The sequence below is a fragment of the Octopus sinensis genome, linkage group LG4 (assembly GCF_006345805.1).
Source record: "Octopus sinensis linkage group LG4, ASM634580v1, whole genome shotgun sequence".
In the NCBI taxonomy this organism is placed as follows: domain Eukaryota; kingdom Metazoa; phylum Mollusca; class Cephalopoda; order Octopoda; family Octopodidae; genus Octopus; species Octopus sinensis.
The window spans coordinates 80,940,950-80,965,003 of record NC_043000.1 but is presented as its reverse complement, the minus strand read 5'-3'; the positions used below and the strand labels follow the sequence as shown (position 1 = coordinate 80,965,003).

The 24,054-nt window shown below is 36.7% G+C and overlaps 1 protein-coding gene across 1 annotated transcript in view; it reads right to left on the bottom strand.

Annotated features, from left to right (window-relative positions):
* Window positions 1-24,054, bottom strand: part of LOC115210368 (rap guanine nucleotide exchange factor 4) — an 853,913-nt gene that overhangs the window by 670,048 nt on the left and 159,811 nt on the right. The window contains exon 2 of the mRNA XM_036502201.1: window positions 17,489-17,631. Coding sequence (XP_036358094.1) covers window positions 17,489-17,631 — 143 coding nt within the window. The remainder of the gene's footprint in view (window positions 1-17,488; window positions 17,632-24,054) is intronic.

Here is a 24,054-nt window from a genome sequence, read left to right as displayed (position 1 = left end):
GCAAAAGGGATCATTAGAAAAAGTACCCGGCTTAAAGAAAGTACTGGAGTTGAGCCGTTTGACTAAAAAAAAAACCCTTCAAGGCAGTGCCCCAGCATGGCCACAGTCTAATGACTGAAACAAGTAAAAAATAAACAATATCAGTAGTCAAATGACAAAATAAAAAAACAATATAACATTTGTATGCTACTGAAATAGCGTTATGGAGATGTACTTGCATAGCAGATGTTTTGATCTGAGATCATCGTTCTGAAACTAAAGAGATTTCAGTGTGGAAGACACAAGTTAGTCATTCAGAAACATACAAAGACTTTACATAAATGTTTATTTGTAATATAGTGTTGTAGTTTTTGTCCCTTGAAACCAAAACCTGTTCACAGACAAACAATTTGTGCTTTAGTTTTGAATGACGAAAATTTTGACACAATATTATAAATAAATGTTTAACCCTTCAGTATTCTGTCAAATGTACTATGACTAGCACTCTGTTGGTTATAATGATGAATTGATCCAATCAATGGAACAATCTACTTGTGAAATTAACATGTAAGTGGCTGAGCACTCTACAGACACATGTAGTGTACCCCATGAAAATAATTACTGATATTATTACTACAACTACACATGTTATATTCATTACTGTTAACATTACTACAGCCAGTTGAAAACAAGGCTTAGAAATGATATTTAAACGTAGCTGTCTACTGACCAGCTAGGTCCATGACTAAAGCTACTGCTGACGGATACTGTACTCTTGTTTTCAGAAACGTAAAGTCTACTTACAGCCAATCTTTTCAGCTTCCTGTATTAACAAAATTGAGAGTTACTACTCTACTACTCAGTTTTGTGTGACAAAAATTTTGACACAATATTATAAATAAATGTTTAGCCCTTTAGTATTCAGATTATCCTGTCAAATGTTCTACAACTGTCATTCTGTCGGTTATAATGATAAGTTGATCCAATCAATGGAACAGCCTACTTGTGAAATTAACATGCAAGTGGCTGAGCACTCCACAGACATGTGTACCCTTAATATAGTTCTCAGGGAGATTCAGTGTGACACAGAAAGTGACAAGACTGGCTCTTTGAAATATAGGTATTACTCATTTTTGCCAGTTGAGTGGACCAAAGCAATGTGAAATAAAATGTCTTGCTCAAGGACACAAACATGTTGCCAGAAATTGAACTCATGACCTTATAATTATGAACTGAATACTCTAACCACTAAGCCATGTACCTTCACATTTGTCAAATGTAATGCTTATTTATTCACATGGTTTTGAATTAATCATACTTTATAAAATAGCTTTGAGGTTTTGATGATGTGATGGCTTATTTTTAGAATGAAATTGTAGGGTAAGAGTGAGAAGCCAGATCTGGGTAGTTTGAACATAAAACATGTAAAATATTTTGGCTGGGTATGGCTACTTTAAATACTAAAGGGTTAATTGAGGTTAACAGTTTTTGTGTGTTTCTGAATGGCTAACTTGTGTTTTTTACATTGCAAATACTGTAATAGTGTTAGTTGCTTTAAATGTTTTCTGTGTCATGTGACTTTGTGTGATGGTCATGTGGTCAGTATTATTTAACCTTTAGTACACTGCGTTTTCTCTAGAATTGTTTCCCTTGCCACTTCCCTGTTACTACAAGGGAGAAAACTCATATGGTGACATGATGCAGCTACAGTGTGTTAAAGGTTAACTTGACAAGCAGTCTGATGTGAAATCTTGGTTATGCAGTTAAATTAAGCTTCTGGGTTAAAGGATCTTGGGTGAGTGTGGTTTTACTTAGCCAATTACTTTACTGTGAGATTTTGTTGTTGGACTTGAGGCCAGTATTTAATGGAATTGTTATAACACACAAAACAAATACAGATACATACACAAATGCAACATGTACATACATAAGACATATGCATGGCATCTCACCACACACACACACAACATACATACAAACATATATCATCATAATCATCATCATCATCATTATTTAACATTTGCCTTCCATGCTGGCATGGGTACACACACACACACACACACACACACACACACAACACATACATTATCTCAGAAGCAATACATGCACACAGAAGACACACAGAACAGCACATATGTGATACACACATATTTACATACAGGCCTAGGAATGATACTGAGCAGAAGTGGATGGAAACATAATACCTACTGTTGGTGTTAAAACTTAGCACTTCTGCAGTATCTTGAATGACTGACTGTAACTGGTGGCTTGACTGGCACCGGTAATTGCAGATGGAGAGACTGATGTAGCAGTCAGTGAAGTAACCCTGTTATTGCAACTGGAGTCACTGATGCAACTAGTGCAGGTGTGATTGGATCAAGTGCTACAGAGCCAGAATGATTAGAGCAACCTTATTTTAGTTTGTAACTGGCTTGACTGCAGCTAGAACCACTACTGCATCTGGAGTGTCTGGTGAAGTTGTACCAGTGCAACTGATGCAACTAGTGAAGCTGTTGGTAGTTTAACTAGCACTGCTGGTGGTGGTGCAGATAGTACTGGTGATGTTACTAGCTCTACTGCATTAGTGCTGCTAGTGCATTTGGGGTGCACCTGGTGTTATAAGCAGTACTTGTACAACTGTTTGTTACAGGGAATGCTTCTCTATTTTGTGGTGTTTGTGATTCTGGTACTTCTATGCCTATTGTTGTTGTTGTTGTTGTTGCTGGTGTTGGTGGTGTGTAACTTGCAACATATTTTGGTTTTGTTACTGCTTGTACAGTAAGTGCAACTAATTCTGCAGCTACATTTCAGTACTGCTAGTGCTACTTGTTCATGCAGCTGTCAATATTCTGCTCCACTGAATCAATTAAACTCCTTAATTAATCAACAACACCATTCCACCCTTACCAACGACGTCTTCACACCAATTAATCAGATATAAACATCTTTCTTCATATCAATATATCTCTTATAATAAAACTGACAAATCTATTCATTAACACCCTGCCACCTCCCCTCCACTCCCACTTCCCCTCTGCATACACACTTTCTACGGTTTAATGTTCCAACAAACATTTCCATACAGCCCCTCCTACCCCTCCCATTCCCCACTCCCCCCATCCTCCTCTTTTTCTTATCAATAAAATATTCACAATTAAAAGACATAAAACATTTAATTAGTTCTGGTCAGTGAAACATATTGAGGAAGTATATAGGATAAAGTTATCAGAGCATGGTGGATAGTATGTGTATTGATATCTTTTGATGGTGGTGGTGGTGGTGGTTATGGAGATGGTGGAGATGTGGTGGCGGTGGTAGAGCAGAGAGTGGTAGAAGTGATGGTGTTCATAGTGATGGTGGAAGCAGTAGTGGTGGTGGTGGAGGTGGTGACACTATGGAGTGGTGGTAGTGTGGGTTGTTGTGGTTGTAGGAATGATGGTGGTAATGTTACTGGTGGTTATGGTGGTAATGGTGTGGTGGTGGTGATGGTAGTGGTGGAAATGATGTGGTTGTAGTGGTGATGGTGGTGGTGATGGTGCAGTGTCGTGGTGATAGTGGTGGTAACAATGGTGGTGGTTGTGGTAGTGGCACTGGTAGTGATAGTTTTTGTTCTTCACTTCAGTTCTTTTCCAATAAATGTTCCAGCTGGTTAAAGACATTTCTTTCCCAGCCACGACCATCCTGCCTTTCATGCAGACTACATCAACTAACAAGTCCTTTGCTTTCTAAAGATGCTAGGGTACAAATTGTGTGAGGTTTGGCTATTTCTAACAGGTTGAGTGATGCAGCAAATGTTACCTTGATTGCTCATACCCATTAGCTTGTTACTCTTATTATTGTTTAGCCCCAGGTCAACAGACCTATGATCAATGCCATTCATTCATGACCATCTTGTCATATTTTTCTTAGTGTTCATTCAGGACCACATAATCCAATATATTGACATAAGACAATACAAGATTGAGTTGTTATTTCTAGCAGAGCAAGCAACTGTTAGAGGTTTTCTGCCTGGTTTGATGTTGTTATTGTTTAGCCCTGGGCTAATTCTGATCCACCAGACCTATGATCAAACAGATTCCAGCCATGACAATTTTGTCTTTATTTTTGACATAGTGTATCTGGGACGACATTTTCAAATGTGCCCTTTGTAATATAGTGATAGCTGTTGTTATTGTTTAGCTCTCATTCAGACCAGGTTGAGCAAACCCATGATCAAAGATGTTACAGCTTAGATAAGTGTCACCAGCATGCAAGCAGTGTTCTTCATTTCCAATCTTTCATGATAACATCTGGTCATCGAGAAATATTCCTTCACTTAGAAGTAGGTGAGGGTTGATGACAGGGAGGGCATCCAACTGTGGAAAAAATCCACCTCAACAAATTGTGTCCAATCTATACAGGTATGGAAAAGTGGATGTTAAAATGATGATGATGATGATGACTACTGATGATGATCTCTTGCTGTTGCTTCCTACTACTGCATCCTATAAGTCAGAGGCCAAATTTTCTTTCCCATTATCCACTTCACCATCAGTCACAAAGATCCTATAATTGTCATAGAAGTTGCCTTTCATTTTCTGCTTATCTTCTTTCTTCTACTTGTTATAGTCTTTGGACTGCAGCCATACTGGTGGCCAGCTTTGAAGGAGTTAGTCAAACAAAGCAACCTCAGTACTTATTTATTTTTAAGTCTGGAACTTATTCTATCAGTTACTTTTGCTCAACTGCTAAGATCATCATCATCATCATTGTTTAGAGCCTGTCTTCCATAATGGCTTGGGTTGAATGGTTTGACAGGAGCTGGCAAGTCAGAGGACTGCGCTAGGCTCTCTTTGCTTTGGTGTGGCTTCTACAATTGGATACCCTTCCTAATACCAACCACTTTACAAAGTGTACTGGGTGCTTTTTACATGGCACCAGTGAGATCACCAAGTAACATGCATAATGAAGATCCCTCAGTTGAGAGTGGGAGTGGTATTGAGTGAGATGGCTTTGTACCAGGTGATGAAAGGTTAAACTATGATGACAATAAACGTCATTCACAGTTTTCATCAACCAAATTCACTCACTGGTTGGCTCAGGAATTTAGTAGAAGACACTTGTCTAAGGTGATGCACAGTGGAGCTGAACCTGAAACATATGGTTGCCAAATGAGCTTTTTAACCACAGAGTCATGCCTGTGATAAAGAAGAAATAGTAATTTTACTAAATATGCTACTGAGTACATGGTATTGAATTCTTACTAATTCCCTTTCTACATATCAAACATGGTCATTTCCAGATGGAATTGATATTTTGAGTTCTTTATTATAAAGCACTAATTCCGTATTCCTTATATTGACCTCCCCACCTTGGAATTCTAGACAGTTCTACTATCTTTGGAAGTGTTTCAACTATTATAGGTTAAACATACATATTTAATATTATATTTTTTTATATATTTTTCCATTCTATTTTTCAAAGTATATTTTCATATATTGTGTTCAAAATATATATTTACAATAATGGAAACACTCCCAGAAAACTTGAAACAAAGAACAAGTATGACTGCAACATCATTGATCTCTGTCTTTGGATTTTCTTATCCTACATTCTTGGCAGTAACATGCCTTAATTTCTTTCCAGGCTGTTCCTTTATCAGTACTTTAGTCTTACATTAGTATTATCTATTATTACTTGCAGAACACTGAAGACTGTGCCTTTGGATTCATGTATACTATCTACATTGTAATAACATTAGTTAATTACTCTCAAGTGACCTGACTTTAACCACCACCACCATCATCATTATCATCATTTGATGTCCTCCTTCCATGCTGGCATGGATCGGATGGTTTGACAAGAGCTGGCAAATCAGAAGACTGCACCTAGCTCTACTGCCTGCTTTGGCATTGTTTCTATGGTTTGATGCCCTTCTGAATGCCAACTACTTTACACAGTGTACTGGGTGCTTTTTATTTGGCGCAAGCAGCAGTGAAGTCAGCACATAACTTGCAAGACTTGCAAAGCAAAACCTCCCAACTGAAGTGGGCAGTAACATTGAGGGATGGTGGCTTTTTGGCAGGTGACGAGGAGTTAGAATATAAATAGTGAGACAGAAAAAGGTATCCTTTCAGTAAAGGAGATACATGGTTACCTCAGTTGGTGAAAGAAGTGAGAGAGAGAGCGAGAGAGAAGAGAAATAAGATGGTAAAGATGGGATGGGATGGGGATTGGACAGGGTGAATGGGTGGGTAAATGTGTGAGGTTTTGAAAGGAGAGTGAGACATGGAGGAGAGAGGAATGTAGTGAGTGAGCATGGACAGAGGGAGGAGTGTTGGAAGGATATGTTGTGGGGAAGAGATTTCACAGAGACATAGTGTAGAGGTGGGTTTTTTGAGAGAGAGTGGAAGATAGAAGGAGGGGAATACAGCACGTGGGGAACATGAATGGGTGGGGGTGAGGTGTTGGTAAGATGAAATGTGGGGAAGAGGTTTGTCCCCCACAAAACTCTCCTTCACATGAGAACACAGACATAAAGGACTAGCATTTTGGCCTCGATTTTACTTAACTCGATGGGCCTTCTTAAGCATAGTGTCTCAGCTTTTGTCCTCTCTGTGTGGCTCAACTTCTGAAGATCATTTTTGACCACTACATCACACATTGTCCTGGGTCTTTCTCTTTCATAGATTCCCTCTACATTTAGAGATCAGCTCTTCTTTATGCACCTGTCTTCATTCATATGCATCTTGTAACCACAGTTTCTCTGCTTCCACACTTCATCTTAAGTCTCGTATACACAATTTTCACACAAAACATTTATACTTTGTCATACATGCACACTGACATTGCACATCCACTGGAGCATGCTGGTTTCATTTCTTTCAAGCTTTTGCATGTCATCTACATTCATAGCCCATGTTTCTCTGCAACATAGCACAGATGTTTGTGAACAGATATCATACAATCTGTCTTTCCCTCTGAGGGAGGGGCCCATTGTTACCAAGAGAGGTAACAGCTCACTGAAATTGGCCAGCTGGTTCTTATTCTAGCAATTATGCTTTTAGAGCACCCACTTCCACTGCTAACTTGGTCATGTTGATAATGGATACTATCTACAAACTCTAAGGGTCCCCCTGGGCATTTGAAGAATCTGTTTCTAGCGTGTTTTTATTGTTTATTATTTCTGCACATCTGTCACACACAAAGACTATTTTCAATGTTAACCTTCCTGTAATTCCACTACTCCTCTAATGTATCCTTAGCTTACACTGGTACACCACATGAAGTTTCTACCTACACCTTTTTTAGTAATTTGTCTGTTTTCCTACTTACAAGTACTTTAGTCTTTGTTAACTCTAAGGCCCTATATTTCCAGACTTTGGTTACACACCTGAAGCTTCTTTAATTCTAATATAAATCTTTTGGGTGAAGACTCTCTTTATCCATGTATTTTCCACATTTAGCAGCCTTTCATTCTAACACTTCCATGCCTCTTTCTCTGCAGAATCACTAAGCACAAGTGCACCATCATCCAGCCAAACACACTTCTTTTTTACAGTATCACAATTTTCTCTGACACACTGTCCTGCAATCTAGAACATGTCAAGTCTCTAGTCTGCATGCTGCAGAACATTGGCAAAATTTTCTCTTTCTGCTTCTTCCCTAGCTAAATTTACCTGTCACTCAGCTTCTCTTCTCTCTACCTGGCACAGGTCTCTACTACTCCCATTCTTCCAAATCTTCCAGACCTGTTTCTTCGTTCTAATGGCATTGTTCAACTACCATGTCACCCTAGGTCTGGTTATGGCTTTGTACCAGCCATAAATTTGGTCTGGGGCCCTCAGTAAACTGTTCCATAGGACCGTGCAGTTATCCTCTATGTTATATGTTTCTATATCCTCCACCTTCTGGTCAAATGCTTCAATTAAGACGTCTCTAAATTTCTGATGATGCAAGCTTTTAAGCTATTTAAGCTTCCAAATCTTTCTTTTCCAGATTGGTTTTCTTTTTGGAGTTCTTATAGCCCAAAGTCTGAAGTTACTAATGATTAACCTCTGTTGAATAGTAAATTCTTAATCAGAAAGGTTGTCAATCTAGTTTGTGTGGCCACCAAATCATTATTACCATTCATATAAGTAACATTAGTGTTGGAAAATTTATCACTACAATCATTATTATCATTAATATTCAACACAAGTCTCATTATTATGAATGTCATTTACAGAACTATTAATAATGATGATGATAATAACAATAATACCAAATGTAAGATATATAGGCAGAGGAAAAGTATGTAGAGCCGCAGGCAAAGTAAATGATGTTTTGAGCTTGGTAACAACAGAAAACATTAGTGAAACAAACCAGTTAATCATAGCTGCTGCTAATGTTGTAGCTGACATGATAGGATACAAGCAGAAAATGGAAGAAATGAAAGGAAATGAAAAGAAAGAACCAAACTGGAGGAAGAGACTACGAATGAAGTTGGATAAGACACAGAAAGAACTAGGGCAATTGAATAGGATAATAAGAGGAGAGCTCAAGAATGAGGCAGTAATCAGAAAATGAACGGAAAGTACAAATCAGAGGAGAGGGGAAGAATTATCGCAAAGGGTGACAGAATAAAAGTCTAAATTGAAAAGATATGATGCCAGATGTAAAGGTTTGGAACAAAATAGACAGTTTAAATCAAATAAAATGCATCTTTTTAAGGAAATGAAGGAGGACCAGCAACAGAAAATGATTCCAGATGCAGAAGAAAGTAAAATATTTAGAGGAGAACTGTGGAACAGGCTGGTGAGACATAAAGAAAGTGCAGAGTGGCTAACACAAGTGGAAAGACAACTTGCAACAGTGTCAAGACAACGGACATCAGAGTTGATCTATTTGCAGTGAGACTGAAGTCTAAAAAAATAGCAAATTGGGAAGAACCTGGCCTGGATTGAGTACAAAGCTATTGGCCAAAGAACTTTACACAGCTGTATGAAAGGATTGCTGCATAACTGGATGAATGCCTGCAGCAGGGGCATGTCCTTACCAGGATGAGAAGTGGATGAATGTTGTTATGTCTCAAGGATCCCTTGAAAGGTGACTTGGCATCAAATTTTCAACCTGTAACTTGTATGGAAGCTTATGGCAGGTATTTTGGCAGAGAAACTATATAATAATCTATTTATATAACAATCTACTTCCAGAAGAGCAGAAAGGATGCAGAAAACAAAGTAAGGCAATAGAAGTCCACTTATTAATTGATAAAATGATAATTAGAAATTGTAGATGCAGATTGACAGGACTGAATGTAGCATGTGATATGCTTTACAAAAAAGGATGCGACATGGTACCACATAATTGGAAAGTAAAACAATGAGCATGTTTGGAGTGGCAGAAAATATGGAGAAAAACAGTTAATGAAAGTATGAAACATTGGAATACTGAATTGATTGGAGGAAAGTAAAGACTTGGGAAAGTGAACATTAGAATGGTATATTTCAAGGTAATTTCACCATTACTATTAGTATTAGCCATGATACCACTCAGTTTGATATTATGGAAAGTTAAAATAGCTAATGATTTGAGAAAAGGATATGGTCAGATAAATCATCCCCAGGTCGCATAACCAAGTTGTGAAAGTTTTACGCTGAAAGTTTAGTCAGAAATGGAAATTTGAAGCTGTAGGTACATGGTATAACCATCGGGTCAAAATAGTGTTGGGGTGAGAGGAATGCAAATTTCTGTGGGATTTCCTTTTTCAAATGAATAAGAAACTGGAAATTGATAGATCAGACATAACAATAATAGGCAAGGAAAAGCAAAGTTGCTTACAAATTGATCCATCATGTCCATTTGATACCAGGATTGTAAAGAAAGTGGATGAAAAAAAAAAAATACAATCCCTTAAAGTTTGAAATTGCAAGAATTTGGAATATGAAAACTGTAAAGGTTGCACCTGTAATAAATGGTACACTGTAAACTGGGAATATAAGTAAAAATATAGAGAAATAGTTGAAGGAGATTGGAATAGAATGTCCTATAGAGCTTCTACAGAAAGTTTCCCTCTTAAAAACAGGAAATATTATCAGAAGGGCTTTAAGCACTTGAAAGACAATTGAAAGCTTATGGATACCTAAGGTTGATTTTAATGTAAATGAAAGTTACGTAGCCATTAATGATCATGGTAATTGTTTTAACTCCCACCATTGCAATAGTAGTGCTGTTAGTGATAAACCTCACTGTCTCTTACATGACCTCAGATAATTTGGGTGATGCTATCAGATCTAACGATAGTTATCACTCTCTGTGGTCCTTGAATAACACTAAGTACTTTGGCCATAAATCTCCTAAATTATGTAATTATAAAAATAAACTTCTATGTATCACTAAAAATATCTATAGAGTGAAGTAATAACTAACCTAAACACTTCTACTTACATCAGTTCTATTTCTTTCAAATTCAAGCAGAGGTTATATAATCATTCTTATACCTCCAATAATCATAATAAAGCTAGCAGAAAAATATTTAAATACTGAAAGCCAAAAATTGGGATTCTAAATTACCTACAGCATAATGAAATATGCATTACCTTATTCAAACGATAGATACAAGTGTACCTTTTCCTGCACTAAATTATGGGAAATACTTAAAAGTTCAGGTAATATCCTTAACAAACCTAATGAACTTAGGGTGAAATGCTTGCATTATATTAGAAATACATTTTCATACTTTAAACCAATTACCAAATAGGCTATGAATAATACTATTTATCTCTTAACTTTTTGGCTTTTTATTAGCCACATTCTATAACATAGTTAAGTGTACTCTTCTCATTTAAATATTATTAAATATTTAAATATCATTTGAGTGATATTATGTCATCGACCATCGTCCTCCCAATTATACTTTCTCATTATATTTGTTTGCAAACTCTATCATTCAACAAATTGGGAAATATTTGATAATCTGGTGTATGATCTGCTGCCTGTTGTTCATCTTTGTTTTCATGTATATCTCTCATATATATAGCTTACTTTATGATATATCATTTTGGTTTAGGGCTGTGTGTATGTGTGAGTATGTGTGTGTGTGGGTGTGCATGTGTGTATGTATATGTGTGTGCATATATATATATGTATGTGTATTTATGTATATGTGTGTGTGTGTGCATGCCTGCATGTGTGTATGTGTGTGTATCAGTGTGCATGCATGCGTGTATGTGTGTGTGTGTGTGTGTGTGTGTGTGTGTGTGTGTCTGTGTGTGTATGTCTGTCTGTCTGTGTGTTCATGTTTGAAAAGGTGATGACAATTTTATGATTTTCTGCTGCCCTGATGTTTGCTTTCTTTCATTTCACATAACCGATAAGATATGTGCCTGACTTTAATAATCTAAAGGATATCTCTTGGCTATAACATGTCTGTGTCTTTTGCATGTTCTCATAGCCAGTATTGGCTATAAACTAATTAAGTTAAGTGTTTTGAAATAATAGAGTTGTTTGATCTCTTTGCCTCTCGCAGGCCTGTTAAAGCCATCCCTATAAATTTGAATGTTATCTTTTTAAAATACTACTTATCCATTAATGTTGGTTGGGTTCATCATGCTTAAGGTATTATACCTGTTCAAAATTTTACCTAATGATGTAGTCTCCTGATAACTAGCAACTGATACAAGTAGCTTATTTCATGCTTCAGCAATTCTGAAGATGAAAAAATGTTTCTGAACATCATGGGTGCTACTGTGCTGTTTCCTGATTTTGTAAGCATATGGAATTCATGAAGGTGCCCAAGAATGTTATCAGAAAAATGGTTTTCAAGAGGGCCATAACTTTGGCAATGTCCATTTTCATATGCAATATGTACATGATGTCATGGGTGTGTGTGTTTTGCAAAAAGTTCCAATGAAATTGTTAAAGTAAGTTAGGTGTCCCTTGTCAAGAGTAAGACGGTAGAGGTGTATTTTCCAGCAATGTTTACAAATATAAAGGATTAAGAGAGGAGCAGAGTGGATTAGTGAAGAAGGAGTGGTTAAGGGGAAACATGAAATGAAGATATTGCTTGACTAAGATCAAACATAAAAAAGATAAAGTTAACAGCTGGCCAAAGAAATATTGTTCTTTTCTTTTCCACTCTAGGCACAAGGCCTGAAATTTTAGGGGAGGGGGCCAGTTGTTTAGATCGACCCTAGTATGCAACTGGTTCTTAATTTATTGACCCTGAAAGGATGAAAGGCAAAGTTGACCTCAGTGGAATTTGAGCTCAGAATGTAAAGACAGACAAAATGCTCTTAAGCATTTTGCCTGGCATGCTAACATTTCTGCCAGCTTGCCACCTTAATGAAAAAATAGCGGGGAGCCAAAGTAGTAATCCACAGAAAAGATAAACCAGTTAAGAACAAGACAGGTGGGGAAATGAGGAGTGTAGGAAAATAAGCACTGCGATTAGGGAGTGGGATTAGCAAAAAAGATGATACTGAAAGTGAGAGAATTTTAGCTATGACAATGTAAAATTAAAATGATTTTACATAATGAGCAAATGTTCTGTAGAATTTATATCTACACTAAGATTATATTCATCTTGTGTCTCTCCTTAACCACCCTTACTATTTGACTGTTCCCTCTACTTCCTCCTTTCCTTCTTCCCTACCCCACTCTGCTCACTTTAATCTATTATATCCATAAACTTTGCTAGAAAATGTATGTTTTCCACCTATTTTATTTAGCAATTCCATCGGGACTTGCAGAAATTCACTTATGACATCACACACATATTGATGTGAATGTGCTTATTACATAAGTTATGGCCATCTTAGAAACAGCTGTCAAGATAAGACTTTACAGAATTCTTCTGTTCTTTTGTTATCTTTGTTCTTCATTCTACAATCTGTATTTTCTTAGATCCATGTAAGCTTACCTGCACTTATCTACCTTACTATCTCTCTCACTCCCTGTGTGTGTGTGTGGTGTATATATATATATATATATTTATATATGCGTGGATGTATATATATGTGTATATGTGTGCATATATGTGTTTGTGTGCATATGTGTATATATGTGCATGGGAGTGTATGTACGTCTGTGTGCATGTGCTACCTGACAAAAACAAAATATTCTTTGCATAATAAATATCAAAAACATCCTCCTCAAGACTTTTACTGATAATACACAAAAAATATATAAATATATATAAATAAATAAAATGGAAATACCATTTCGAAATATTGATCAGTTGAAGAATATCGATAACTGTTAGTGTATCAAAATATCATGACCTGTTGCTTCATATTTTATAATTATCACTGTTGAAGCCGTTGACAACAATATCAACAATAGAAAATTATAGAAACAACAACAACAACAACAACAGCAACTAAGTCAGAAATAGCGACAACAATAAGAATGGAAGCAACAATAATATAGACACAACAGTTACCCAACAACAACAATAGTAATAACAATGATGATGAAAGCAACATCAATATCAACAAAAACAGCTACAGCAACAACAACAACAAAGACATCAGCAGCAGCAGCAACAACAACAACGATTTATCAATAAATCATAAGCAAAAACAAAACCATATTTTCGTCTACAATGGAAACTAATAGGAAAAAAATATACAGAGTGAAGTGTATTTATGTAAAACACTTCAACTATGAAATTCGGTAATTGTTTGTGCAAAATAAATTGTTTCTACTTTTGTGTGTGAGAGGAAAGGTGGGTGAATGACGGTGTATAGTCAATTAAATGTTAAATAGACCTGCTACTTATTCTAATAAACCCTGGAGAGATGAAAGTTAAATGGTACCCGCTAAAGAAGTCGAACCAAAGACATAGAAAGATCAAACTAAATGTTGTTAGGTATTATTTTGGTGAAGCTAATTTTTAATTCATCTCTTTTGTAGTCTTTTGTCTTCATGAAGCAATAATTTAAACAAGTGGTTCTCAACCATTTTTTGCCTGCGGTCCCCTCTGATTGATGTTGGTATGTTTACATCCATATAGCTTGGCAGTTCAGCAAAACAGACACACTGTATAAGTAGCAAACTTAAAAACAAAAAAAATAAGTACCGGGGGCAATTTGTTGGAGTGAACACCATGTATTTATATCTGTGTACCTTCATAGCCATTCACTGACTGAAAGCTTCTATTATATTTTATGGTTAATATTATTTGGAATTGTATTAAAAATATGTTTAAACATTTGTTGTACTGTAGAAATATAACGAGTTTATTGCACATAAATTTTAACAACAAAATCTTATATGGACTCCGGTTGAGAACCACTGATTTAAACAGTGAATTGGCAGACTCATTAGAATACAGGTAAAAATGCTTGATGGTATATGATATGATAATCATTGCTCTGGGTACAAGTCCTGTAGCAGTCAATGTTGTCTTTCATCTTTTCTGGGTTAATGAAAAAATATAACAGTCTAGTGTAGAGAATTGTTAGAATTGTTAGGGTATTGGCTGACAGACTTTGTGGTATTTGTTCTACTCTTTTATATTCAGTGTTCTTGGCTTCGATTTATTCTGTAACTCAGTCTAGCACCTCCTCTTGGTGTTTTTGTTCTTTAGTAGAGCTCATTCCGATAAAATAATTCCAACCAGATCACAGGTTTGAGGTTATCCCTTCATCCCACCAATTTTAGAGGTTGAAAAAAAAAAAGAAAGAAAGAAAGAAAAAAATGGGTGTTTTCCTTTCCTCTCTATCTAAAATGGTAAAAACAAAATTAAAAAAAAAATTGTCAGTGTGTGGTAAGTTTCTTGCCTACTACATGGCTCTGGGTTCAGTCCCTCTGCATGGCACCTTGGGCAAATGTAATCTACTATAGCCAGCCAAAGCCCTGTGAGTAAATTTAGTTGACATAAACTGAAAGAAGACCATTGTGTGTGTATGTGTGTGTGTGCATATATATGTATGTATATTATTCTTTAATAAGAATAGTATTGCAAATGACTTTAAAGTTTTGGCCAGCTAAGCTATTGTCAATGATATGTGTGTGCGTGTGTGTGTGTCTTTCCCATTACTTAGTGGTGTGGCATAAGAGCCTGAGAGAATAAGTACCAGACTAGGCTTAAAGTACAGAAGTTTATTTGTTTGACAAAAACCCTTCAAAGCAGTGTCCTAGCATGGCTGCAGTCCATTGATTGAAACTAGTAAATGTAGAAGAAATTTCCATAAATAATTTACACAGGTAGCATATGGTTTATCAGATTCAGTGTTTGTGGTTGATGAAGCTACTGATACTGTAGCTAATTATATGTATTTGTGATTTGTTTTTATTCTTCAGTATTGATGTGTTGTGTGATAGCAGTTTAAAAAATCCTTAAATACTGGACATCTTTTGTGACAATGGTTGTCTGAAATATTGTTAGAATCTTTTAGTCAACCCTGGTTCCCTTGCTGTAGCATAAACCATATATCCAGAGATGAAATAGGGTAAACAAAATAAGATGTCTTAATGTAATTTGGGCTTTGATAAAACTTCTAACTACATGAAATTTTTTTATGGAAAACATGGAGCAAACTGTAATATTGTCTTTATTCTGTATAAATACTTGTTCCCTTGGCCCTGCAAGAAGACAAGTATTCCAAGATTGAATATAGAGTAAAAAAAAGATGTCAACATTTTCATAATGTCTGAAGAGTCTTAACTCTTGAGATTTCTCTCAACTAACAACAGAATAGTAAGCTGATATATTGCTACCATCCTGTAATTAATTCTTACTTCAGTATAAATCCAGGCATTCAGATAACATAGGATCTAAAAACAACAAAAAAAAATGCCAACAGTTTGGTGCTGCCAGACAAATCTATATCTATAAAACAGTCCTTGCACGAAAATTGTATGCACATTTTGCTTTGACGGTTAATGGCAGCCAAACCGAGGCTAGGATTGAGCTGAAAATTGGCAGGGATACTAAATGCGTGGTGAGGATGAGACCTGCGATGGTTAAAATTTGCAAGCTATAAAGATGTGATTACTATGGCAAAAAGAGGGAAAATTCATCTTCTTTAAACAGACTTTGGCAAGTGTTTGTTGTTTCTTTCTTACAGTTATCACCCTTTCTTCTTCCATTTCTCTCTTTCCCCCTTCCCTCGTCTTTATCTATATAACAGTTTTTGACAGCTTCTACTCACTCTCTTTCCCTCTCCATATTCGCTGTCTCTCTGTCGCTCTTTCTCTCCCAGCCCCTCTCTCTCTCTGTGTATGTCTTTCTGTATCTATAAAGAGAAAGCATTGACAGCCGCAAGTGTGATTAATGGAGAGGAATAAAATAGTAAATAATTACATTGTGTCGGAAATATATTTCACTCTCTTGAAGTTTAAATATTCCCACTATAGGGCTTTTACAATGGTGAATTATTATCGCTCACCACCACCGCACAATAATGATAACAGATATTATTAATCAGATACTTATTATGTTAATTTATATATGTGCGTGTATGTGTATATATATATATATATATTATATATATATATATATATATATAATGTGTATATATATATATGTATATATATATATATTATATATATATATATATATATATATATAATATATATAATGTGTATACATATGTATACATAATGCGTATGTATATATATATGTGTGTGTGTATGTATATAATGTGTATATATGTGCATATATATTTAATGCAGATGTATTTCTCCATTTTCTTATCTTGTAATGCATATGTATATATATAATGTGTGCATATGTGGTCAGATTGAGCTGAAAATTTGCACACCTGTGTTAAAAGTGCTGGCGAGTTTGTATAGCAATTTTGAGTTTGCTCATTTGAAATGCGTGGCCTCCAGAGCAACATTCTTAATCGTTTAAAATGTAGCCCACATAGACCCGAATGAAACTGGGTTATAATACCGAAATAAGTAAAACAATAATAAACTATTTTAATCCTGAGCAAGGCTGGGTTTGTCTTCTAGTCCTCAATAATTTGAAAAATAAAACACATAAAATTTACCATACTGCAATCAATTTTCGTTCCTTCAGAGCTTATATGTAGGTATGTGGATATTTTGAAAATACCCCATGAAGTGACAACTGTACCCAGCACTGTTATGGGTTGCTCTTTGGCAAGGCATAGCACCTGTTCAGCCAACCTGCCAGGGTTACAGTGAAGTTGTGGGACTGCAGCATGGTGGAGTGTGAAGAGGTAGTGGAAAAGCTCAACTGGGCCAATGGTGCTTCTTACATTGATTCTGAGTGGAGGAATCCTAGAAGATCAACAGTAAGGATCACCAAGCTCTATTGAGAGAGTAACTGCAATGCATCCATAGGAGTAGCGTCTCTGGTTGTGTAATCAGTTAATGAAAGATTCACTATGATTCAGGCTCCCAATTCAAACTCATAGTAATGGAATTGGTTGGTGACAGTGAAACATGAGAATCTGAAAAAGTATTGTGACCAACAACAACAGAGCCTCTATAAAGCTAGGTGTTCACATATGAAATAAGAATCCAAGTAAAATATAAAACAAAAATTATTAAAAAGTGTATGATTACTTACAGGTAACACCTTTCTCCAGGTCCTCATAGTAACCAACAATGCAGATCTGATGTAAGAGCATTGGGTGAAATTTATCAAATGCTTGAATTTCTTTGAGACGACAGTAAATTAAATCTAAATCCTCTCCAGTCCTGTCTCCAGGCCTAGAAAACAAAAACAGAAGAACATGGATTCAATTGATGCTAACATAGAAGATATAATCATTTGGAGTTAAGTAGAATTAGTCTTTAAAACATGGTTTTGTAGTGTTTCTACCACAACCACAGGTTAATAAAAGCAGTGAGAGGGAAATTCTATAACTAGAATATAATAGATTGTTGGCGGGAATGCATCTTTCTTGTGTGGTAAACTTGAACCATTGTCCAGTTTAACACTACCTACCACCACTTGTTCTTTCAATGCCTTTAGCAAGATCTACTTTGTTTTGGATAAGGTGCCTGGTCTTCCACCCAGTTCACTTGAAAACTCCAAAAGATTCATAAATGCTGTTTATCCTCATCTAATGAAATTATCAAAAGCTGAAAAGAAGAGGAAGGGTGGAAGGAAGCAGAAGGAACAGTCGAATAGAAGGGTGGTTAAGGGGAGAAATGAGATGAAAACAATCTTTGGTTGTAGACATAAATTCTACAGAACACTTGCTCATTATGTAAAATCATTATAGTTTCTCATTGTGTTAGCAAAAATTTTCCCTTACAGTGATTGTGTAGAAATAAGTAACTTTGATGTATCACGTGTGTAGTACCAAATAATATAGGGTTGCATTTCAGTTGAGAATATGTTTTGGTTTTAAAGACATTGGAGGTAATGCAGTTAGAAGAGGTGGCTATATCAGTGAATGGATGACATCTCCTGTTAGAGGTTATTTCAGTAGATGTCTTTGTAGAGAGTGAGAGAGAGAGAGAGAGAGAGAGACAGACAGACAGACAGACTGATAGAATGAGAGAAAGAGAGTCAAGCAGATTCATAGAGACATGAGAAAAGGAAGAGTCAATCACAAAATGTTTGGTCTCACAAATTAGGTCAAGAATTGAGATGTCTGGTGATATACTGTACATCTTCCACTAGTACGTATGTTCACATACACACACACTCCATGTCAAAGAAGGAAAAACAGATGTCAAAACAAAGTCGACAGAGATGACAACATCAATGCTAATGGTAGTGGTTGTTGTTGATGGAGGTTGTCATCCATCGTCATCATCATTATCATCATTTAACATCCAAGTTCCATGCTGGCATGGGTTGGATGGTTTAACAGGATCCAAAAGGTCCAAGATTTGCTTTCTGCTCCAGTGTCTGTTTTTGAAGATGAGGATGATAATGATGATGATGGTGATAATGCGGATGTGGTGATGGTGATAACGTTGTTTAATCTCCAACTAACCCTGATAGAGTAGAATGATCACAATGGTTATCAAACTGAGGGGTACATGCTACCCAACACAAAAATAAATACATAAAATATATTTTAATGGAATTTCTGTTCCCTGGCCACTTTGTTTTTATTAATGAGAAAACAAAGTAGAGTTCACAACCAAATAATTCTTCTTTCTTCACCATGCAACTGGAAAAGTTTAAAACAACCTTTGATGACTCTCCCCTTTTCAATTCTCATAGCAACCCACTTCTGCTATAAGAAACAACAATCTATGCTGAAAGGTGTCTCAGTTGTGATTAGGCCAATGTTTTTCAGAGATTCTTGCAGAGTCTTATAGTCTTACCTGGTTTCCATGATGACGAGATGCCAGCCTGTCACAGGTAATGGTTTTAAGAAGTTATAGTGGATGAGTCCAACAATACACCACCAAAGAGTTACCATGGCCTTCATTTTCACCAGCTGAGTGGACTGGAGCAACATGGAATGAAGTGTTTTGCTCAAGAACAAGAGGCATTGCAACCATGATTCCATTACTCTAACCATTAGGTCATGTGCCTCCATGTTTTTAAGACTTAATGTAATGTACAACTATGTGATTCAATATGCCCTTTCTTATGTAAAAAAAAGGGTGTGATTTGGAGGAAGATCTAGCTGTTATTTCTGTGATTCTGTTATTTGAAACAATCATGCAGAAGCTTCTTTGTGGTGTTCTAACTTGAACTTCTTTAGCCCCAGGTCAGACCTGGTCCAGTAAAGCTATGATGAAAGTTGTCATTATACAGTCATTCATTCACTCATACACAGTGCACCTGAGACCACATTTTCCTTGCTGTTGTTGTAGCTACTGTTTTTAGCCCACCCCGGGTCAGATCTGAATCAACAAACTGATGGTGAAAAATGGTCAAGCTATGGTCATTCTGTGTTTTATCAGGCTGAGTAAAAAATAAGCAACGTTTTGGAACATGAAATTCATCAGAATATATTTCAACAATGTTGAAATTTTATTCATCAAAGTAAGTACCATTACAATCAGCACATTTTTGCCAATGAGTTATAAGTTTGTTTAACCTAGTAACATCAAAATCTGGTGTTCTGCAGCTGATGAACTCTTTGAATGCACTGTCAGCATCGGTTTGATTTTTGAACTCCTTCTCTCATAGGAAACCATCAAGGTGCTTGAAAAAATGGTAGTTGATAGGAGAAAGGTCTGGGGAATAAGATGGGTAGGGAAGAACTTCGTACCCAAGTTTCCTCAACTTCTGGATCATCATAAGTGAAAAATGTGGTCAAGCATTGTCATAAAGAATGATTGGCTCTCTTCTCTTAATCAGTCTGGAATGGAAGAGTAGCAGGTTTTCGTTCATTTTAGCAATTTCATGGCAATATGTTTCTGCAGTAATAGTTTTAAGGAGTTATAGTGGATGAGTCCAACAATACACCACTAAACAATCACCATAACCTTCTTTTTGAAGAGCTCGAGTTTAGGGAAGGTTTTCAGAGCTTCATTTTGGTCCAACTTTTATGAAGAATGTTTATTATTAATGTACAGAATCCACTTTCCATTGCAAGTTACAACACAGTCAAGAAATGGATCTGTCTGGTTATGGAGAAGAAGCAACAAGCAAATCTCATATCTGCGCATTTTCCAATTTTCATTCAAATCAGGTGATACCCGTTTGTCAAGCTTTTTTTATTTTCTGATCATTTGCAAATGGTTGCAGGCAGTTTTCTGGCTATCTTGAAGTTCTTTTGTCAGTTTTCAAGTGGTTTTATGTGGATCTTTCTCAATGATGGTCTTTAATTGACTGTCATTGATGACAGATGGGCATCTACTATGCTTATGATCTTCAAGGCTCAGGTCACCTCTGTAAAATCAATTAAGCCATTTCTGAGCTGACCACTCGCTGGTCATTTCCTCACCAAATGTTTCGTTGATATCACGAGCACTTTCAGCTGCCTTATATCCTTTTTTGTAGTTAAATAGCAAAATTGCTCAAATATCACGCTTTGACAGTTCCATATCAAATGATTGTAACAACGGTGCAAAAAAAAAATATCAATGTTAATTTATTGATGCATTTGGGCAAGTCTATGTCTGCATTATCAGACAATGGCAAAAAAAAATGTTTTAAAAAAATTCAAAAGTCTGCAAAAATTCAGTACAAATTCTTCATGGTTCAAAACGCTGCTTACTTTTTATTCAACCTGATATTCAGACATAGTATATCTAGAACTACATTATCTAATGTGCCCTTCCTTATTGTTGTTATTTAACTCTAGGTTAGTCCTGGTCCATCAAACCCATAGCAAAAAGGTATTCCAGCCATGATCAACCTTTTAATTTAAAAACAAAATGAACATATACTTAATATTGGTTTCATCCAATGGTTATACTGTGGTTTTACAGTGGTTTGGGGGAAGGGACTAAGTTGATTACATCAACCCCAGTGCTTAACAGTTACTTATTTATTTGATCCTGAAAGGATGAAAGGCAATGTTGACTTTGGTGTCATATGAACTCAGAACATGAATAAAGATAGATGAAATGCTACTAAGCATTTTGCCTGCATGCTAACAATTCTTTCACCTTGCCATCTTAACATAGTTCATCTTCACTATCACCGTCACCATCACCATCATCTTGTGTCCATATTCCATGCTGACATGAATTAGACAGTTTGACTGGAATTGGTAAGCCAGAGAGCTGCACCAGGTTCCAATCTGTTTTGGCTTGGTTTCTATGGCTGGATTCCCTTCCTAAGGCCAATGACTCAAAAGAGTGTAATATTAACTAACACATAGAGTTAATATTACAAAATTTAAAATGCCCTTCCTTACTTAAGAAATAGCATGTAATTTGAGTGAAATTTGGTTGCTATTTCTAGAGTTTCTACTAACTGCTGACTGCTGGCATAATGGTTTGTAAGACAAACAGAAGACCTGAAATCTGGCTATGCTTCAAATTCACTCAGTAGACTCAGTATTAGACTGGTGCATTATTTTACCAACACTGGAAAAGATGGCAGATAATGTTAAACATAGTGTACCTTATTAATTCCATTCTTATCTAGGGTGCATCACAGGAACATTCAATCTACTTCTGTACTTGAGTGGTACTTTATTTAATCAACCTCAGAAAAATTAATGGTAAAGTCAATCTTCTGTTATAGTTCTATTTGTTTCTAGGATGTTTTATAGAAATACTTAAATGAAGTCAGGAATTGATTGGTACTTCATTTTATCAACTTCAAAAGAAGGAAAGGTATAAAGTTTACCTTGGTGAGATTTGAACTCAGAATATAAAGGGGTATTTTGTTGAAGGTTTAAAGATCCACCACCTGAGACAACCTCAACACGATATGAGCTCATACCAAAAAAGTATATGAAGTAAACACCACAAAGTATATAATTACCACTCCCTGGTTCTACAGTGTCTGCTATCTCACTGATTATGACATCATTATATAACAGTATCCCCAACCCTAGACGTCCATGCACCCACTACCCAACTACCCACTGTCTCCGATCAATACTCAGATGAAAAAAATATAGAAATGATAGTAAACAAGAGAGAGTAAAAAAATGAAAGAAAAATAATTTTCAACACATACTTCACATATACGTACAAATTTATGAATATATTATATCTGTCATGATGCATGCACATTTACACACACACACATGTGCATTGTTTCAGTGAAGTGATTGTAATAACCCACAAATGTGACCTCTGTGTTAAACCAGAATATTCTATAATTTTCTCATACTGGCCACAATGCTTCAGCAAAGTGTCTGTCCATTAAGACCATGTTGTAATAATATGACTAAATTTCTTTCTCATATATATGTGTGTGTGTGCGAGTGTGTGTGTATCATTTAATGTATACAAGGTGCACCAAGTGTAAGCTATGGACACATAAGAGGTGCAGCAATGTCAAAGGAAGGCTAACTAAGAAAATAGTTTTTGTCTGTGGCAGATGCTCAAGAGAAATAAACACTGGAAATGTGCAGAGACCAACTTCTACCACGTTCCAGGGAGACAAACTAGAAGTAGTTGATAGCTTCCACAACCTAGGAGACCAAGTCAGTAGCGGGGGTGGGTGTGCTGAAAGTGTAACTGCTAGAGTAAGAATAGCCTGGGCAAAGTTTAGAGAGCTCTTACCCCTGCTGGTGACAAAAGGCCTCTCGCTAAGAGTAAAAGGCAGACTATATGATGCGTGTGTACGTACAGCCATGCTACATGGTAGTGAAACATGGGCCGTGACAGCTGAGGATATGCGTAAGCTTGCAAGAAATGAAGCCAGTATGCTCCGATGGATGTGTAATGTCAGTGTTCATAATCGTCAGAGTGTAAGTACTTTGAGAGAAAAGTTGAACCTAAGAAGTGTCAGTTGTGGTGTGCAAGAGAGACGGCTGCGCTGGTATGGTCATGTGACGAGAATGGCTGAAGATAGTTGTGTGCAAAAGTGCTACACCCTAGCAGTTGAGGGAACCTGTGGAAGAGGTAGACCCAGGAAAACCTGGGACGAGGTGGTGAAGCACGACCTTCGAACTTTAGGTCTCACCAAGGAAATGACTGAAGACCGAGTCCTATGGAAGTGTGCTGTGCATGAGAGGACCCGGCAGGACTAGTCAGGCCATATCCCGTGGCCCCGACCTGGGACGTAGTCGATCCACCTGTGCATACCTTCCTTCTTGTGACACTTGTGAAGACCTGCTGAGGCAAGTGAAAATCAATCAAAATAGATGAACATCAATGGAATTTGTATCTTTGTGGTACCAGTGCCTGTGGCACACAAGAAAACCATCTGAACGTGGCCGTAGCCAGTACCGCATCGACTGGCCTCCGTGCTGTGGGAACATAGTGGCACATAAAAACACCATCCGAAGACCCGGCAAGACTAGTCAGGTCATAACCCGTGGGCCCTACCTGGTTGTGACACTTGTGAAGACCTGTTGAGACAAGTGAAAATCAAAACAAATCAAAATAGATGAACATCAATGGAATTTGTATCTTTGTGGTACCAGTGCCGGTGGCACACAAGAATCCATCCGAACGTGGCCGTAGTCAGTACCGCATCACTGGCCATCGTGCTGTGGGCACATAACAAACACCATCCGGTCGTGGCCGTTCGCCAGCCTCATCTAGCACCTGTGTCGGTGGCACATAAAAACACCATCCGAAGAC